The 21,617-nt window shown below is 36.9% G+C and overlaps 1 protein-coding gene, 1 long non-coding RNA gene and 1 pseudogene across 2 annotated transcripts; all 3 read left to right on the top strand.

Annotated features, from left to right (window-relative positions):
- The first annotated feature begins 3,813 nt into the window (after positions 1-3,813).
- On the top strand, positions 3,814-6,752 carry LOC107466442 (pentatricopeptide repeat-containing protein At1g25360). Its single transcript, XM_021130844.2, has one exon. It carries the CDS (start codon positions 4,262-4,264, stop codon positions 6,629-6,631), a length of 2,370 nt encoding a protein of 789 aa, XP_020986503.1. The 5' UTR covers positions 3,814-4,261; the 3' UTR covers positions 6,632-6,752.
- Positions 6,631-9,602, top strand: LOC107466443 (endo-1,4-beta-xylanase 5-like; annotated as a pseudogene).
- Positions 9,603-14,530: 4,928 nt separating this feature from the next.
- On the top strand, positions 14,531-15,864 carry LOC110275191 (uncharacterized). The gene is made up of 4 exons (XR_008002389.1): positions 14,531-14,627; positions 14,854-14,981; positions 15,070-15,180; positions 15,487-15,864. It is a non-coding gene; the product is annotated as an uncharacterized LOC110275191 (long non-coding RNA).
- Positions 15,865-21,617: the final 5,753 nt, after the last annotated feature.

Genomic DNA, 21,617 nt, shown 5'->3' with positions numbered 1-21,617 from the left:
GTTTTATATTATTTTAAAATAGTTAGATATTCTTAAAATATTAGTAAAAAGGTATATTTTAAATTTTAATTTTAAATTTTTTATTATTTTTTATTTTTTATTTATATAAGACCAAATTAAAATTAAAAAAAAAAGGTTAAATTAACCGATTCAACCAATAACCTATCAATTGAATCAGTAATCTAATAACCCAATACCCTGAACGACCATCAGCGGTTCGATTCTGACATTAAAATGCACACATTAATGAAAGCCACTAAAACGAGGAATACACATAATAACTTGCCTGCTGTACATCAAGGATTCAAGGTGAAGGCCCCGAGCCCAAACATACGTTGTTATTAACGCACGACTAATTCCGGCACAAAATTCGTGTCATGAATTTACTTGTCGTCTCTAGTATTTCAAGAGGGAGAGTGGCATAAATCAAGACAACCTACACACTCAAAACTAAATGATTCAATGATTGCAAAATACTTCATGATACACAAAGGCTTTGAAAACTTGTATTTTGATTTGCAAAAAATGATATTAGACAACCCTGTCATATTTTTCTCCTCATTGACAAACTTTATAAGGTGCACGGAGACACCAACCCAATAAATTTAATCCCCAAACAGATGCATACGCAAACAGGCACAAAATAGAGGGTCATATTATTGTTGAAGCTTCAAGCTGTTTATATCCTGATTATTGGGGAAACTAGTTAGTTATAGTTAGAAATAGTTAGTTATGAGAGTTGCTAGAGAATCTGTTATTCTGTATAACTCTCTCTCTGGTCTAAAGCTACTATATATATGTGATTGTACAAGTACTCAGGATTTTAAGTTGGATAATAAGTAATACACACTTCAGTTTTCTTTACAAGTTAGTAAGTTACCTTCTCTGTTGTTCTTGCAACTCTTATATGGTATCTAGAGCTATTGATCCTGTCTGGCCCTCAACATGGAAATTTCATTATCTGATTCCGATTCCACCACCAAGAAAACCTTTTCTCCAATCGCAGACAAACTCAACAGCAACAACTACTTTACTTGGAAACATCTTGCTCTTCTTACAATTCAAAGCTTGGAATTGGAGGATCATCTTGATCCTTTGAAAACCCCACCCCAGTTTGTTACTGATGAAACGACCAAAATTAGTTCTGAATCTAAAAAATACAAGAAGTGGTGTCTTCAAGATCTCACTCTCAATACGTGGCTTGTAGCTTCAATGAGTGACTCTTTCCAAAGATGGTAAGGTTTATCTTGCTAGACATGTGCAGTTTCATGAGAATTCTTTTCCCTATCATTTTTTGTTTTCAAATTCTAACAACGCAGGTTCCACATCCCTCACCCACACTCCTGATCATAGCAAATTTGAAATTACAATTTCTAATCCATCAACACCACCACAACCTCTTATATCTGATCCCCTTTCACCACCTATTGTTCCTAAAATCTCTCCCACCAATATTTCATCATCTATCTCTACTTCATCTCTTCCCAACCTACCACAAATCACAGCAACTACTCCCTTACCTTTAACTTCTACATCCCCAGTTCCTTTCAGTGGACATGAAATCTGCCCACCACTACTGCCCTCCGCTAATACTCATTCCATGACTACCAGGTCCAAGTCTGGAATCTCAAAACCAAAGGCCTTAATTGCTTTATATCCCTGACCTCATTAATGACACTCCAAGAATTGTGGATCAAGCATTGCAGTGTGCACATTGAAAAAGAGCTATGGACAGTGAGCTTGAGGCTTTAACTCGATGTAATACCTAGACATTAATTGCACCCGTACCTAATTCTACAATAATACTAAGGAGAAAAAAAAACAGCCAGAATTAATGAATGCTAAATAAAGCAAGTTCTCCGACTGATTTTGGCTAAATTTTTTTTGTTACCAAACATTTCCGTTCTACAATTATTGGCAACAAATGGATGTTCACCATCAAAAGAAATCAAAATGGAGACATTATTCGATATAAAGCGAGGCTGGTTGGTAAGGGATTTCATCAACATGAAGGGATTGATGAGCAGATGTATAGCCCAGTTGTGCGCCCCACCACAGTTAGAACAGTTTTGTCCATTGCCATCTGTCTTGGTTGGACATTGAGACAGTTCGACTTTGATAACGCCTTCCTCAATGACAAGCTTGATGAAACTGGCTACATGTTACAACCACAAGGGTATTCTCAGAACAGCTCTCTTGTTTGTAAGTTGAATAGAGACATCTATGGTCTAAAACAAGCTCCGAGAGCTTGGTTTCAGACACTAAGTGCTTCTCTACAACGCTTTGGTTTTCACAATACCAAATCTGATATTTCCCTGTTTGTCAAGAAATCTTCATCTTCAATTATATATATGTTAGTCTATGTTGACGATATCATTGTCACAGGTAGTAATGCTCAAGAAATTGATACATTAGTCACTCAATTGCATGCTGTATTTTCTTTGAAAGATCTGGGGAAATTCAATTTTTTTCTTGGCCTTGAAGCAACATACTTGGAGAATGGGAGTCTTGTAGTCACTCAAACAAAATATGCTATGGATTTACTTCGCAAATCTGGCATGGATGGTTCAAATCCGATGCCAACTCCAATGATTTCTCAAGCTAAACTCTCTGTCTTTGATGCAGAATTCTTTGATGATCCCAAGGCTTATTGTTCATGTTGGTGCGCTACAATATTTAACTCTAACCCGACCTGACCTGGCTTTTGCTGTTAACAGGGTGGCACAATTCATGCACCATCCATCCTTAAAACACTGGAAATTCGTGAAGCGCATCTTTTGCTATTTAAAAGGTATGGTTGATCATGGTCTCTTGTTTACCTTGGAGAAGCAACAAGCAAAGTAAAGTGAGTAGAAACAGTACAAAAGCAGAATATCGTTCCATGTGTGCTGCTCAAATTGAAATCATGTCTCTTCAGCAGCTCTTAGCAGAACTCTTTATACCTCAGACTATTCCCCCCACCATTTATTGCGACAACCAGTCTTATACTTCACTCTCGCTGCAAGCACTTGGAACTCTACCTCCACTTTAATTTCTTCGTGATCTCGTTAACGAAAAGTAACTATACGTCATGCATATTCCATTATATGACCAAATTGCAGACCTTCTCACAAAACCTCTGTCGTTTACCCTCCTTGATAGGTTTCGCAACAAACTGAGGATACGTGCCAAATCGTACCTCAGTTTGAGGGGGGTATTAGGGAAATTAGTTAGTTATAGTTAGAAATAGTTAGTTATGAGAGTTGCTAGAGAATCTATTATTCTGTATAACTCTCTCTCAGGAGTCTAAAGCTACTATATATATATGTGATTGTACAAGTACTCAGGATTTTAAGTTGGATAATAAGTAATAGTGTAATACACACTTCAGTTTTCTTTACACGTTACCTTCTTTGTTTTCCATTCACAAACCTTTCACTGCATAAACCAATTTCTTGTTCATTCTCTATTGTTCTTACAACTCTTATACTGGTAAATCATTGAAACTATTTTGTCTAGCAATATTATTGGCTTGGCTTGCTTCATTGTCCTCATGTACACACATGAAGTCGATAGAAAAAAAGAAAAAACTAACAAAACATTTCACCACTAAGTGAGGCTTGTTGAATGGGTCAAATATACCATTGTGCCACTAACTAAACATATATTTTTTTCCATTTGATATTAATAAATCATTTAACGTTATGGGTACAATCATCATTGTATTTAGATTCAACCAAAAAAGTCATACCGACTTAACAACAAGAAAGGAATAGTGATATAGTATATATAAAATTCAAACTGAAAATTCCATTCCAAACAAATACCTAAATAGCTCTGGTGGCAGATACCTATACACGTCATAAATTTGATCCTTAAATCCTCTGCTTAACGTCTCGCGCCCAATTCATCGTATCATCATCAAATTCAAAACAACAAAAGAACACAAATATCAGTCAGTCCAACACAACAACAAACACGAAACTCAGCACAGATCAGAAAAGCACAATTTGGTGTCTAATTTCGGCCACGTTAAATTGAATTTGTCACTCCTATCAATACGTGGCTAAATTTTCGTGGCAAACTTCCGTTTCTGTGGTAGTGTCAACATAACATTGACATTAGCATAGATGTTCATTGTTCAACTTGCCCACAATTATTCCCTTATTAGACACTACTGAGAAACGCACCATCTAATAATTATGCCAAAGCAACTTGCATTCAAATCTCCATTCCAAATCATCATTCGCCATAATCATCAACCACACTTCCAGGTTCCAGCATGGACCCTCGCATACTGGCCAGTCATTACATGGTCCAACTCAGCCGCACCCCCATCACCCAGATACTAGCACGTGCCGTCCACGCTCACATTCTTACCTCTGGCTTTAGGCCATCCACTTTCATCCTCAACCGTCTCATTGATGTGTATTGCAAGTCTTCAAATATTTGTTATGCCCGCCAACTGTTTGATGAAATTCCCAAACCAGATATTGCTGCTAGAACCACTCTCGTTGCGGCGTACTCTTCTATGGGTAACATAAGGCTTGCTAAGGAGGTGTTTTATGCCACCCCTTTGAGAATTAGAGATACAGTTAGTTATAATTCTATGATAACTGCTTATTCACGTAATCGTGATGGGCATTCTGCTGTTAGGCTCTACAAAGAAATGAGGGTGGAGGGGTTTGTGCCAGATCCATTTACTTTTGCAAGTGTGCTAAGTGCACTTTCGTTGATAGCGGATGAGGAGAGACACTGCCAGCAGCTGCATTGTGAGGTGATTAAGTGGGGAGTGGGGTGTGTGGTGTCGGTATGCAATGCTTTGATGAGTGCGTATGTGAATTGTGCGAGTTCACCATTGGTGTTGTCTTCATCGGTGATGGCTGCTTCTAGGACGTTGTTTGACGAGATGGAAGAGAGGGATGAATTGTCATGGACCACTATTGTTGCTGGGTATGTAAGGAATGGTGATCTTTGTGCGGGGCGCAAGCTTCTCGATGGGATGACTGAAAAGATAGTTGTTGTTTGGAATGCCATGATATCTGGTTATGTGCATCATGGGCTTTATGATGAAGCATTTGAGTTGTTCAGGAAAATGCAATCCATGGGCATTAAGTTGGACGAGTATGCTTACACTAGTATAATTAGTGCTACTTCTAATGCTGGATTGTTCAGGTTAGGAAGACAGGTGCATGCTTACATTCTCAGAACAGAGTTACAACCTTCAGAACATTTTATTTTGTCGGTAAATAATGCCCTAATTACGTTCTACACTAAACATGGTAAATTGGTTGAGGCAAAGGAAATTTTTAACAAGATGCCCATAAGAGATCTAATTTCTTGGAATTCAATTTTGTCTGCCTGTGTGAATGCTCGGCACATTGAGGAAGCTAACTCCATTTTCAAGGAGATGCCAGAGAGGAGTCCCCTGGCATGGACAGTGATGATATCGGGCTTAGCACAAAATGGTTTTGGAGAAGAAGGTTTGAAGTTATTCAACCAGATGAAGTTAGAGGGACTGGAGCCATGTGATTATGCATATGCAGGAGCAATTACGTCGTGTGCTGTTCTTGGATCATTAGACAATGGACAGCAACTGCATTCTCAGCTACTCCGTTTGGGACATGACTCAAGCCTCTCTGCCAGCAATGCATTGATTACAATGTATGCAAGATGTGGTCTTGTTGAATCTGCCTATGATGTGTTCCTCACAATGCCTTATGTAGATTCAGTATCTTGGAATGCCATGATTGCAGCTCTTGCACAACATGGAAGGGGTGTCGAAGCCATTCAACTTTATGAACAGATGTTGAAGGAAGAAATATTACCTGATAGGATAACTTTTCTCACAATTCTTTCTGCTTGTAGCCATGCAGGTTTGGTCAAAGAGGGGCGTCATTATTTTGATACAATGTGTACTTCTTATGGTATAACCCCAGGAGAGGATCATTATGCTCGTTTGATTGATTTATTATGTCGTGCCGGTATGTTCTTAGAAGCAAAGAGTGTAACTGAATCAATGCCTTTTGAGCCCGGTGCACCTATTTGGGAGGCTCTTCTTGCTGGTTGCCGGATTCACGGGAATATTGATTTAGGAATTCAAGTTGCTGAGCAACTCTTTGAGCTAATGCCACAGCATGATGGAACCTACATAATCCTGTCCAATATGTATGCCACTTTAGGTCAGTGGGATGAAGTGGCCAGGGTGAGGAAATTAATGAAAGAACGAGGGGTGAAGAAGGAACCTGGTTGTAGTTGGATCGAGGTTGAAAACATGGTCCATGTCTTTTTGGTTGATGATGCTGTTCATCCTGAGGTACTATCAGTGTACAGATATCTAGAGCAACTCGTAATTGAAATGAGGAAGTTGGGCTATGTTCCTGATACGAAGTTTGTATTACACGATATGGAATCTGAACATAAAGAATATGCCTTGTCTACTCATAGTGAAAAACTTGCTGTTGTTTATGGAATTATGAAAATTTCTCCAGGAGCTCCGATTCGTGTTTTCAAAAACTTGAGGATATGCGGGGATTGCCATAATGCATTCAAGTTTATATCCAGAGTAGTCAAGCGAGAGATAGTAGTGAGAGATAGGAAGAGGTTTCACCATTTTAAAAACGGTGAATGTTCTTGTGGCGACTACTGGTAACAAAAGGTTCTCTTGTTTGGTTCTCATCAATGATTGCTTTAATCTCAACACTGGTCAAACAGATGAATATATAAGTGGAGCATCTGTTATCAGGAATTCAAATTTGAGATTGAAAGTAGTCCCCAAAATGATCTTGATCATGGTAATATGAAGTCTTTTTGGCCTCTAAATATATGCATAAACTTTTGTTACAATTTCAGTACTCCATGATGCTTTCCTGCCACTAGTGTTTACAGGACATGCAAAAGTCATTATAAAATTTTCATGTATAAACACTTTCAAAATCTACCAAAGAATTTTGTTGTGTATTTGTGTGACAGTGAGCATCTGACATTGCTTAAGATATGTCATATCATGTGACATTCTCTTATTGGCCTATACTCATTCGTTGGATTTGGTGCTAAAACCAGCATTTGTTCTTCTTAGACAATTGGATTAGATTCAAATATATATATACCTTATAATAACCTTAAAATAAGGGAAGTCTTTGCCATCTATATTGTTCACCATATAACTAACATATCTATGAAACAAATGTGGGGTTTGGTATCAATTCCTTGCCATATGATTACTTTGCTACTACTGAGGCAAGAACACATACATAAGAATCATATACTAACATAATGGAAACTAGAAAACTAGATTGTTTTTCCTAAGCCGCTAAGTATTTGTATATGTGTACGATTTGCTTCTGAGGTTCAAGAATACATGATAATTTAAAAATATAATTAAACTAGTCAAATACTCAAACCATTTATGTGGTAGTTTCTATAAACCATTGATACATAAACTTTCATGTGTTTCCAATGCCTTGATGAAGCAGTGTGTGGCAGAAACACCAAGAGCACAGTATGGTGGAGGCATTATAATAAATCCAGCATTTGATCACAGCATAGATGGTTGGACAGTATTTGGAAATGGTGCTATCGTGGAACGAATATCAAATGCAGGCAATAGATTCATTGTTTCACGCAACAGGACTCAACCATCAGATAGTTTCTCCCAGAAGGTCCAACTTAAGAAAGGAGTGCTATACAGCTTTATTGGTAACTTATACTTTGAACTTTGAAGACAGCATTCTCATACATACAATCTATGTTCTAGACTTGTTACTTTCTCTAATATCATGAGTTCTGTTTCAACCAGAAATTTGTGACATTATTTCCATATTCAGCTTGGTTTCAGCTCAGTGAAGTAAGTGACACTGTGTCAGTTATATTTAAAAGAATGCAACCGAGCTGATTCAAGGAGGCTACACAATAACAAAGCATGGATGCTGGACTCTGCTAAAAGGTGGCATAGTTGCCAACTACTCAAGCCCTGCTGAGATTATTTTTGAGTTGAAGTGAAATAACCTGCATGTTTCCCAGCTTTAAGAACAAGGGGGGAAATAAATAGTCAAATGCTCAAATGGTTCTGGTTTTCTTGTATTTAGATATCTTTCAAATTTTGTGAAGTGAAATTGATTCAACCATGCAGACCAAGAACTCAAAGGTGGAAATATGGGCTGATAGTGTTTCCTTGCAACCATTCACCAAAGAGCAATGGAGATCACAATATCACATCAAGATGAAAGCATTGAGAGGGTAAGTAAGTGCATACCCTTTTAAGTTTTTAGTTAAAAATGTGCATACCAAGCATGAAAGTTTATGCTTCTGTTCTACTTCCATTAAGACTGAGTGTTTGAATTAAACTTGTAGGTTCGCAAGATCAAGGTGAGGTTCCAAATAACACATAAAAATGAAATAGCATTGGAAGGAGCAAGCGTCTCCATCAAACAAAGCAAGTCTGATTTCCCATTTGAATGTGGAATGAACTTCCATATCCTCTCAAGCAGCAATTACCAGAACTGGTTTGCGTCGAGATTCAAATATACAACTTTCACTAATGCCATGAAGTGGTATAGCACAGAGGAAATTCAAGGCCAAGAGAACGACACCATAGCGGACGCCATGATCGATTTCACCAAAGAGAATGGCATTAGTGTCAGAGGCCATAACATTTTCTAGGACAATGAAAACACGCAGCCTAAATGGGTCAAGTCCTTCTCTCCTGATGAGTTTAAGGGAAGCAGCAGAAAAAAGAATAAATTCTGTGGTTTCAAGGTCTGAAGGTGAACTCATTGCACGGGATGTGGTGAATGAGAATCTCCACTTCAGCTTCTTTGAGGAAAACCTTGGTGGAAATGCTTCTGCAGAGTATTTTTCTAAAACTTACCAGCTTGATCCAAAACCATTATTGTTCATGAATGAGTACAACACCATTGAATATAGTGGTGATACGGCTGCTAGCCCAGCTAATTATATTGCGAAAATGGCGAAGATTCGGTCATTTCAAGAAATGAAGGAATATCAGCAGCAATAGGGCTGCAAGGCCATTTCACTGCTGGCCCGCCAAATCTTGCTTACACGAGAGCTGCCTTGATGCTTTTGATACTACTTCACTTCCAATATGACTCACAGAAGTGAGCGTGGATTCAGATCCAAATCAGGTATTTCCTAAACTCCGACAATGTTTAAGATATGAAAACATATGCTAATTTGATCAGTGTCGTCCTTAGAATACGATAGAGACGATCTCTTAGAATTTTAGAATAGAGTTGTACTATTTTAATTAACTATAGCTTATGACTTAATGATAAGACACCAAATTTTATTCTCATTCTTGATTTTTGGATGGGAAGCGGGCAGAGAACTTGGAAGAAATTCTAAGATTAGGATACTCTCATCCTTCTATTGAAGGGATCATCATTTTTGCCGGTCCGGCAATAGCTGGTTTCAAGGACATGGCTCTCACTGATGAGAATTTTCAGAACATTCCAGCCAGTGACATTGTGGACAAGCTCATCAGTGAGTGGCTAACTGAGCATCAGAAAGCCATAGCAGACAGCACTGGATTTGTACATTTTTCACTGCATCATGGAGATTATGTAACTGTAACACATCCTCTTGGTCACTCCTCAAAACACTAAATCTAAGTGTAAGGAAAGATTCTACACAACAAACCATCCATGTCAAATTGCACTCATAAGAGATATATCAAACATGTACAACGTTGAAAGATCCTGATAAAATGTTTTATGATATTATTTTTGTTGATTTCAATAGTCATGCAAACAAGAATGATCAAAGGCGGCCCCCTCCCTCTAATATTATGAAACAAGTAGTGAATATATTTGAATATACTTATTTTAACTTTTAAGTTCAAATTGTAAAAATAAAAAAAATAAATAAATAAAAATATGATTTCTTTCCTTAAAGTATACTGCTTTGTACTTTGAAGCCTAGCACATTTTCACTTCCCTAACACTAAGCTCTGCTCTGTTTTACTGGTGTGTTCTGCAATGCAGGCTTAAATGACGAGTTTCGAGATATTCTTTGATATTTAGATTTGTCTTATATGGCTCTTTCCATAGGGACAAAAGATGATAATAGTAATACTATAAACCATTTTATTATGATCTTTCAACTTTGTACATGTTTGATAACTTCTAGGAATGCATTTTGACATGAATCTTTTGTTGGATGACTCTTTAGTTAAATTTAGATAGTGTGTTTTGGAGGAGTGGCTAAGATGATGTGTTATAGTTACATTGTAATCTCAGCAAACGATAGACTTCTGATTCAAAATTAATAACAAATATTAATTCAACATGAATAATTAACATCTTATAAAGTGCTGTCACTATTAGCATAATCTAAGTATCAGTGATCACTATTATGGGACTTTTCAGAAAATATATTATACAAGATCAAATTAAAAAAAATGGGAGTGGTCTTAGGCTTCTGATGATTATTTTACAGAAGCCAATAAGTAGAATCAGATTGCATAAGATGATTCCTCAACAGTCACAACAGTGTAACCAAAAGATGGATGAGAGAGCCTTAATTTCAATAGATCCTGTGAATTGGATGGTTCAAACTAAAATTTTACCTTTTTTTGTCCAAAAGTGCAAAATACTTATGTTTTGTCCAACAATCAAAGTCATTGTTACTCAAGTTTCTCTTGATTTTCTGTTTAAGCTTTTCTTTTGCGTGCTTGTTAAGGGTGGTGTAGCAATAATCCATTCTTCGATATGCCAGTTGTCTGGCGCTAATCCTAATCCTCTCTGCTAATGGAGTGGTAAGCGGCAAGTTGGAAACAGAGAACGCATTGCTAAAGGTCTAAGCAGCACACAAAGCCATTCGGAAATGGGAATTAACAAAATTTGGTGTCTATGTTCTTGTTCTTAGCTAGTATGCAAGTGAAAGATGAGGTCAATGATCAACATATAGCCTCTTTATTATGAAGTCTGCTGAACTATCTGATTGAAGTTTGATTCTCTATACCAATGAGTTTTTTGCACTTCCCCAATGGATTGGCGAAGACTTTGAATTGCTTGAACCAGTGATCTACTTCACCCATGAACTTGGTATGTCAAGGCTATGAGATATCTGCAGTCCAAATATAACAATGATTTCCACCGTGATCATGAACATATACACCACATGTTGCCGCGGCGGAGTCTGTGACCGTACGATTGGCATCGATTTTCATCCATGGTTGAGAAGGAGGAAACCAAGCTATATGTATCAGGTTAACTTAAGTTTTAAGCATTATCTAAATTCATTCTTGACATTCTCATTTAGTTTAAGAAAAAGGATAATAGATATAATATTCCCCAGCTGGTTAACGAATTTTCACTATTAATGACCAGAATAATTACAATCACAGTTAATTTCTCCTAATTGAGTCAACTGAACTGATTGTGTAATTCTAGCCATTTTTTTTTTAACAAGAAAAATTCTTAAGCTAAGCTACATGTATGTATATTAGTATATTACAGAAAGAAGCGAATACATCATGTTATATTAAATTCACATCTCCACTGGAAATTCATGTTCATATTCAAGATTTACTCTTTTTTTGGGTGACCAATATTATTTTTCCATATATAGCACCTTTCGTTCAAACAAGAGTTGGTGAAACTTTAGAACACCTGCAAATCCTTTTTCAGATTCACTAGGTGGAACTTGCTCGGTCAAATCCTTATTCAAATCCTTTTTTCAGATTCACTTTTTGCTTTTGTTGACTTTTGGCCGATGCTTGATTCGGATTTGTTTTTGGCATTGTCCATTGCGCCCTGCTTTTGGTGAAGATGATTTCCAAGTTTGCTTTGAGAACCCACATTCTTAGTAAGGTTAGTACTGCTATGTACTTGAAATTGTTAAAAGCATGAATTTTGTTTTTCTGTGAAACACTTCTGTCAAAGGTATGCTTCTCTATGGTGTCTGACGTCAGAACCAACCTGGGATTGTAAAATCATTTCTCTGGGGGAGTTTGTATGCATCTATTTGTAAAACGAACATATAGATCTACTTTTTTTTTGGACCATTTTGTGTTGCTGGATCCATGTTTACAAGTTTCAATTTTGTAAAATTGTCATGTTTGTTGTTTTTATGTTTTCTTTATAATTTTCAAATTGCAGTAGTATTTATCATATACTAAATTGAAAACTACTACGACTGTTTATTTATCTTACATGTGCTACTTCATTTTAGGTTTGTTAAGGTGGAGTTATCGAAAGAGAAATTATTGGAAAATAATAAGCAGATTTACTGATTATTGGTTTATAATATTTCGCTTGCCCATTTTTCACGTGAACTGATTATTTATTATTTGATCTCATTTCATTCCTTCCCATTTGCTGAAGGTGTATTTTTTGTAAATATTTGTGTTGTTCCTGCGTGTTTCAGGATAAACGATTTCAGAATTGACTGGAAAATGCCAGAGATTGGGCAATTAGCCGAAGTAGATTTTGGGGGACTCCTCTCCCTTTATGGATTAGTGATGGAGGCAACCAGTTTGTGACAACTTTGCTTGATTCCTTAGTGTTCAAAGACTAATAATAGATCATTTGTTGAAACAGAACCATGCAGAAAGTTGATAGCTAACATATCTTTGAATTTATTGATTGATGGATTTCTATGCCATAATTAAATTGAACAGTGTACATAACCTAAATTGATTTCTAAAATTTCAGTATATTATGTTTTAAAATTTCATTTTGTTCATAAGGCGATCCTTATCCTTTAGTTGTTCTTAATGCTATAATTGTTGTCGAATTTAGATGATAAGGTTGACAAAATAATCATTTTAGTTTTTTTTTTTTTTAAAGTAAGCCAAAATTTATATTTAAGCATGTCTACTTGATGAGGAAAACCAAAATGTTGATTCAGGTAGGATTTGCAAGAAGGGCACTGAAAGATCCAAATGTGAGGATGGCTCATAGTTAGGCCTTAGCTTTTCCTTTTCAGTTATGTTAGTAGTTGGTAGCGTTAGGGATATAGATGCTATGGTTTAGATTTATGTATATTTTAGCTTTCCTTTTATCCTATCGCCAATAATTTTCAGTTTCTTCAACTATTTGGCATTTATTCAAGTCATGGTTGTAAACTTTATGTATATTTTAGCTTTATGTATTTGCTAACAAGGCATTCTTTCATATATAAATAAAACAGTTGGATGAAGAACAAACCGTTTAGAAAGAGTTCAAAGCTAAAAGACAAGGAATCTTTTATTTGATAATTCTCAAATAGTATATATCTCAATAGCATCACATGAAGCTTCTCATAGCATCTTTTATTTCCAGAACCGTGCTTCCTTTCTCATGAAGCTTCTCAAGCATCACAATCATATGATGATATTAAACTTTTTTTTTTTTTCAAACTAGCATTATTACAAATTGTTTACATTTTTAGTGGGTACTTTTCTATACTTCTTTTAATATTTTCAGATATTTGCCTGCATAAATTAAAACTGAATTAATATCTTTGGTTATTTTAGCCTTCAACTGATATGAAGATTCAGGTTGAGTATATCCATGCATACTCCAGTTTTTTCTATGTTTATTTACTCTTACCTGTGCTTTTTATTAACCTGTGCATACGTTGACTATGAATAAGACTATGGTTTATGTCTCTGCTGCTGATTCTGATGAAAAGTAATGTTGTTGTTTGATTTGAAAATTTATCTATGAAATCTTATCGACATTGACAACAATGAATTTGGTTATGATACTTGAATACAATAAAATCAAAATCAATTTTTATTCTTAATATTTCAAACACTATTGTGGTTCACTTGAGATTGATTTTCGAAGCAATTGAACTGTTCCGTCCCAGATTGAGTAGACTTTATGCCTTGGCTGCATGAGGGTATTGTCTGATAGGCTTGATAAGGAGGTTGAAAATGTTAACAGGGACATTGAAGCATATGAGGCCTGTCTTAAACATTTGGAGGGGGAAGCTAGAGATGATTTTAGTGAGGCTGACTTTCTCAAGGAGAAATTGAAGGTGCTCACCAGGTTTACTATATCTATTGTGTTCATTGTCTGTGGTTCAACTCTATAAGTGCTAAGGAGGTTCCATTTTTTCGTTAATCAGGAAAATTGGAATCGAGCAGCACAAATCTAAAAGCTGAATGGTTGAATTTGCTTTGATTTAATGACTCAATGTTGCTGCATCTAGATTCGGATACTATGAATTAGACTTTGTGGTACTCTTTTGTTTATTGGAGAGAATGAATTTAGGGAGGGTTTGGTTTTCTTCTGAATGGAGCTGAAATGATTTCCTTGATTTGAGTAATTAATAATAATAATTAAGTTCTACTGCCTGTGCAACCTGTAACTGAAAACAACGCCAATCTGAAGACATGCTTCTTTCATGTTCTCTTCAAGGTTGGTTTATCTGATTATGATCTCTTTGCATATCTTCCTATGAGCCATATTTATTTCTTAAATTAATCAATAATACTTTATTAAAAAAAATATTTCGGCAGGCTGCAGCATTGCCACTTTACATACTCTCGGCGATAACTTTGTCATCATTTTTGTGATGACTATCCTTCTTGGTGCCCTTAAAAAAAATTATTTCAGCAGGCTCCAGCATTAGCATCTTAGCAAAAAATTAATTGGATATAAGAAAAATAGTCAGCAATCTCTTCTCCAAAATCACAGGTATGTTATTGTCTATTTTCTTAATTATATCTTTATTATATGACTTGGTGATTTATATAACTAAATTGCTAATGTAAAGATTTAATAGAAAATCTTTATGATTAATAGTTATTTAGACAATATGTTATCAATAATTCAATTTTCACTTTTTCTCTGTTCATTGTTGTGATTGGAGAAATTGATGTTGTGTGTGTTTGAATTTGAGAATTGCTTCTTTTTTTTTCAGGTTTTTGATAAGAATTCAACAGCTGAGTGCGACGGAGAAGGTTGTGCAAGGACATGAAAGGTGCTTGAAGCTGGAAAGTGCACAAACTTTGGTGTGGCTTAGTCACCGGGTGTAAGACTTTATCCCAGGTGTAGCTTAAATTTGGATGCTTTCTTTGTTCTTTTTGTTTGGGTATCAAATTACAATGTTGAAGTGTTTGATTATCGTATCTTGAAGGTTTTATGTTATTTTGGTGTTTGGAGTTGGCTCGGGTTCTAGTGGTGACTGGTGAGGAAAGAAGTTGAGACTGTGACTGCTTTCATTGTGTATGGTATTCTTTTCGGCCAGGTGAGGTTGTTTCTGAGTTCTCTTAGCCATTGTATTTCACTTTTTTACTATTTATTCATGGTTTGGTTTATTTTCATGATGATATAATTAATAATTTGTTTCCTTTTGCTGTTGTTTTGTAATTTTTAACTATTTTTTATTGTTAAAACTATAATTGAAGCTTAAATTTTCTTAAACAATTTAATAACTTTGAGTTCTATTGATTTTTTGCACAACTCAACTCTCTATTAGATACAATTGTCACAGTTAGCTTGCGATGTTTATTCTATTTTATTCTTAATATATCTTCATTTTCATGTGATGTAGAAATTTTCCTCAAGGAACAATAAGTGACATGGTAAATGATGCTTCTCAAGGAATCTCTTTTATCATCAATAACATAGCTAATTATGTCTTTGTGCTTGCAATAAGTAAAAACAAAAAAGAAAAGAGAAAAAAAGAACTAGATATGAGTATCAAGTGTTACCAATGATGGATTTTATATTTGTGATAAGCTTAGTTACTAGAACTTCACTTCGTACTTTCTTTAGATATTGGAGATTTGCTGTAGCAAGGATAGTATGGTAAATGAAATGAAAGAAACTAACAAAGCTGATATCAAGAATAGTTGAGAAGTTATTTGCTGAGTTAAGGTAGTTAGTTATTGTTAGTTAGTGCAGTTTCTTATTTTGGTATGAGGATTGAGGAGGCTACTGCTATGTGTATAATAGGAGCATTATGTACCAATGCCAAAGTGATTCTAATTCAGTTCTATTCTGCATTATTCTCTGTTTTCTTTTCTTCTTTGTATTCGTCTTTTTGCTAACTAAGCATTCCCTCGAGAACTTTGTCTTCTCAAAGAATTTCTTTTGTCATCAATAATATAGCTGATTATGGAGGTGAACTTAACAGGTGACATGTTACCATATAAGAACCCTCTCCTTTTGAGAACTGGAAGGACATGTACTCGGTAATTTTTTGGCGCTTTTTTTTGTATGGAAGTAAAAATAGTAATATATTCTAATATTGTAATTTTTAGTGTTTAAAATTATGGAAGGTACACAAATCAAAAGATACGATTTTTATACCTCAAGTTTTTTAATTTTTTTAATACAAATCGGACGGTCTGATTTCTATATTTCTCACAAATCAGATAGTCTGATTTTTACTTCTGTAATTAAACAGTTTCACATTTAAGAATAACACCCAATAATCCACTCCAATATTAAAAACAAAAAGTGTTCTTTCTTCTCTAGCGAAAAATAAACAACAAAACTATTTAGCAAGTTCGTTTCCAAAGCCACGTGCAGTGTGTGGTTCATTTTTTTGGTTATGGAACAAAGATGTAAAATGGACATATGGACAAATTCTTTCCTATTATAGTGTCAGGCTTAAAACGTAAGCTACGTTTTACTTTTGGCTCATTTTTCTTTCTTTTTTTTCTTTGTTCAAGAAACAAAACAAACGCAGCCTGCGTTTTATGATGGGTTTAGTATTTTTTTTCGTAATAACAAAACGCAGCTTGTGTTTTGTGTTGTATGTCAGCCTATTTTTTTTTGGGAAATGCAAAATGCAGGCTGTGTTTTTTATAGTATCAAATTAATTTTTTTGGAAAACAAAAAATGCAATTTGCGTTTTGTGAAAAAAAAAATATTTTAATCAAGAGGCCTGCCTATAAATATGAAGCAAGCCTCGCCCAAATAGCCTCACTCCACTTCTACTCATCCTATTCTTCTTTCTTGTAGATATGTTGTAGTTTTTAGTTTTTTTGGCAGTTAGGTGTGTCAAAAAAATTGGATTAAGTGAGGTTGAAGTTTTGGAAAATATTACAAATTTGCGAGTATATTATAACGGTGAGGTTATACCAAACACACATGAAGGAGTGACTTTTGTTTGTGAATGTCCGTTGTCATTTGCTATTCAATGAACCATGAGTTTTGTCGAGTTGCAAAATGGGCTTTGTAATAACATTCAAAGCCATATTTTGAAAAGTGTGAGCAACCTTTTATACAGAAGTCCTGTGCAAGTATTTGGTGGGCTAATACAGTTTCAAATAATGCCCATCACTGACGATGCTTGTATGCAACAGATGTTGTGTATTTATCAACAAATCCGATTTCACATGTCGATGATAGAGCTGTACGTTGAGTTTGAACAACAGTCAAGGTTGGGCGTGGTCGGCGAGGAGATCAATGTTGATATGCTCGGGGATATAGATTGGGAAGAAGATAATAATGACAGTAAAGAGGAGTTCGAAGCTAACTATGAAGTCGATGACGAAAACGATGACAGAGACTTGACAGGCAATCTGGCGGTGTAAAATGAAACGAATGCGATTGTAAGCCAGCACCCGTTTGGTGTTCCGTCTTTTATGTGGACTCTAGATCTCGAAGCCATGCATGCCCTGGAATTTCCTGAGTATGCGAATACGGGTATGTTATTATTATTAACTCAAGTTTTCTATAGTATTTATTTTATTTGCCTTGTCTGACTAATGGTGGTGCGCATGTCGTAGGTGAAGGCAACGTTGTGGCGGAAAATGGCGAGTTTAGTGTCGGAATGGAATTTGGTTCGAGAGAGTCGGTGATATCTACAATCAAAAGCTACACTATCTCTAGAGGAGTTGATTACATTGTGTATGAGTCTGAGCCGCAGACATTCTATGCGAAATGCAAGGGGTATGGTGCAGGGTGCGATTGGCTTATCCGAGCTAGCTTGATTCGAAAGAAAGCTTGTTGGGAGATCAGGAGATACAATGGCAAGCACACATGCACTGTGGGCACGATTTCACAAGATCATGCCAAGTTAGACCGGACACAATTGCAGATGCCATTAGGCCATTGGTCGAAGCAGACCCCTCGATAAAGGTGAAGTCTGTTATTACAGAAGTTCAATCCAAGTTCAACTACACTGTGATTTACCACAAGGCTTGGTTGGCAAAGAAGAAAGCTGTCGCAAAGGTTTTCAGTGGTTAGAAAGTTTCTTGAAAGCAATGACGGTGAAGATGCCAAGGTCTTGTGTTCAAATTAAAACGCTCCCCGTTTACCGTGAGAGTGAGGAGGTTCAAGATGTAAGAGTTCTGCACCGCATTTTTTGGAGCTTCTATCCGTGTATTGTAGCATTCAGACACTGCAAGTCACTGGTGCAGGTTGATGGCACGCACCTATACGGAAAATATAAAGGTGCACTTCTGGTAGCGGTTGCACAAGATGGGAATCAAAATATTGTGCCTATTGCATTTGCGATAGTCGAGGGCGAGACAACAGACGAATGGGAGTTTTTCCTAACTAATTTGCGGAGATATGTTGTTACCATTGATGATGTGGGTATTATTTCTAATCGTCATACCTCCATCGACGCTACAATAGCTCGCAGTAACGGTGCATAGTCACCACCAAGGGTGTGGCACATGTACTGCATCAGGCACATCGGGTCCAACTTCTTAAGGAGGTTCAAGACTCCATATTTGCATAAACTTGTGGTGAACACAGGTATTTCAATTCTAAATGGTTTGTTCAACAGGCTATTCTAGGACGGAGCAGGAGTACAACAAAAACTACCAAAGGCTTAAAGAGCGGGGTGAGGCATATACTCAATGGTGTGATGATATCGGTGTTGAGAGATGGGTGTTGGCATTCGATGGTGGTCATCGTTGGGGACATATGACGACAAATTTGGTAGAGTACATAAATTCTATACTGAAGGGTGCACGCACCCTTCCTGTGACTGCCATTGTCCGGTCAACTTTCTATCGGCTGAATAAATTGTTCACTTGAAAGAGTACTGAGGCTCATGAGCGTCTCCGCAACGGATTCACGTATTCAGAATTTGCAACGAAGAGAGTTGAAGAAAGCTTTCGACGTGCAAGAAACATTGTGGTCAACCGGTTCGACAGGCGCAACGAGATGTTTGAAGTTTGCGAAATGCAAGATGGTACCGTTTTCACTGTTAACCTTGTGCAACGACACTGGGACTGTGGCCATTGCCAAGTCGAGCGACTCCCATATTGCCACGTGCTTGCATGTTGCGCCAACTAGCGTCTTGATTGGCAAGTATACGTGCACGACGTGTACAAGATGTCTGAAATTTACAAGGTGTACAGAGGCGAGTTTGTTACGATGGGTGACCCATCTACGTGGGATAGATACAAAGGAGCGAAGGTGATCGCCAACTGGACATTGAGGCGCACGACAAAAGGAAGACCAAAGTCAACCCGCTACTTGAATGAGATGGATTTGCGGGATATGCATGGTCCTCGCCAGTGCGCTATATGTGGATGCGAGGGACATAGCCGTAGCCTATATCCTCAGCGCGCAGGTCCAAGCTCCGCTGGAGGTCATTAGTGGTTAAGCTTTTCAATGTAACTTTGTTATGACGTACTTCACAATTATACGTTACTTTTTTTGTAACCTCGTCATTTACTTTAACCTAGTTAACAATTTATAATAAATAAAGTTTTTAACCTCATATGTAACTTTTTAATAAATAAACATTTCGTTCCAAATAGAGTTATACAAGAACAAAGCTAAATATGTCATAATAATAATACGGGAGTTGCTGCTGAGGGCCAGCTGGTTCTTCCTGTTGCTGTTGTGGTTCATCAGCACCAACCTCTTTACCTACAACTCTATCCGACAGTCGCAGGTGCATCCCATACTGCTGTGTGTATCACTCGTAGTACACTGGGAGAGGATGAAAGTCAATAATCTCCTCTCCTAACTACAATGTGTTATAGTGGTCAAATCTCCATATGTTAACCCATTGACTGTAAATCTCTCTCCAGTCATGGTTCTGTGCTCCTGTCAACCGCTTGAAATGATCACGATCAAGGTCGAACGTCGGGCCGGGTGGAAGCTGTTGCATCCCGAACTGTCGTCTAACTTGGTCTGTCAGGTTCCATTCTATGCATTCAAATGACACTAGCGGCGACTGGGTGAAGCACATAACCATCTGGGCAGCGAGGACATCCAGAACCTCCACTCCCATATACGGCCGCCATATAAACTGCACATTAGTTACCTAGAGGCCGATTAAAAAAATTATTCTTCTGAATCAAAACATTGGACATTAATGGTTACAACTTACATCGTCAACTCCCATGTCGTCGAGTCCTCGGCTAAACTGTGCAGTAGGCCGCCGTATATATCTTGTATGTCGGCGCCAATGACTCCACCTAACAAAAAATAGAATAACAATATTAATAAGAATAAGGGTTAAGTATTTTTTTTCGTCCCTAAGGTCTGAGGTCAAAATCAAAATCGTTTCTAACCTTTTTTGTTATTAAAAGCATCACTAACGTTACAAAACGTTATAAATCGTCCTTTTGCCCATAAAATAAGATTTTTCGGACAATTTTGCACTTAAACAAAAATTAAAATAAAAAAATGCTCCTCCATTATCACCACTATCCCCTGCATTATCAGTCCTCACTACTACCACCACCACACCATTCTTCATCCATTCATGAATCTAAACCCATCACAACACCAACAACAGCAACTTCAACTTAGTTAGAGAAAAAAAAACTTGGCAGCAACAACTCAATTAAACTAAAAATTAAGCTAAAAAACTTGACAAAATAATATCATATAATAATTAAGCTAAAAATTCACTATATATTCATCAACCAATTTGTAATAAAATACGCAGATCCAACATCATAGAAAGAATTGCACACCACTTAGAACGAACAAACACTAAGACAGTAATTAGATCCAAGACTTCCAAATAAACAAGCCTTAGATCTTGAACTTGCAACAAATAATAATGTTGATGAACACAAAGGGGAAATCAAACAAAACTAACACAGAATTAACAACAACAATATACTCAAATTCAAAAATTCATCAACAATAACAGCAATCCTTCAAAATTCAAGATAGAAAATTCCAAATTCTAATCCTTCAAACTCAAGAGAGAGAACGCAGAAAAGAGAGAAGACAGAAGAGAGAAAAAAGAGAGAAGAGGGAAACTCAGAGAAGAGGCATGATGTTGCTACCGTCCGTCGCCGTCGCGGTTGAAGGAAAGAGGAGGAAGAAGCCACGGCACGGAAGCTACTGTCGTCGCCGTCACGCATCGCCGTTGCAGCTATGGCTGAGGAGAGGATAGATCGAGCGAGGAGGAAGAGCAGAGCCCCTCACCACCAAAAGCTCGACGACGGTGATGGAGCCCAACGCCGACAGAGCAGCTCTCTGCCGTCACTCTTCCTTGCCGTCACCACCTCCTTCTTCCTTTCCTTTCTTCTCCCTCTGTTCCTCTCTTCTCTCATTCTCTCTCTCATCTCCTCGTTTTGTCTCTCTCTCTTTAGTCACGACACAATGGCGATAGCAACGGCAGCGGCTGCACTCTTCCCCGCCGTCACCTCTCTTTTCTTCCTTTCCTTTTCTTTCTTCTTCCCCTCTGTTTCTCTCTTCTTTCATTTGTCTTTTATTTTTTTTTTCTATTTTAGGTAGGGATAA

Source organism: Arachis duranensis, chromosome 9 (assembly GCF_000817695.3).
Source record: "Arachis duranensis cultivar V14167 chromosome 9, aradu.V14167.gnm2.J7QH, whole genome shotgun sequence".
NCBI classification, from domain to species: Eukaryota; Viridiplantae; Streptophyta; class Magnoliopsida; order Fabales; family Fabaceae; genus Arachis; species Arachis duranensis.
This window is presented reverse-complemented; position numbering and strand designations above follow the sequence as displayed.

What these genes read in the sequence shown, in the direction of transcription:
- LOC107466442 (XM_021130844.2), top strand. Translation starts at nt 4,262, where the DNA reads ATGGACCCTCGCATACTGGCCAGTCATTACATGGTCCAACTCAGCCGC.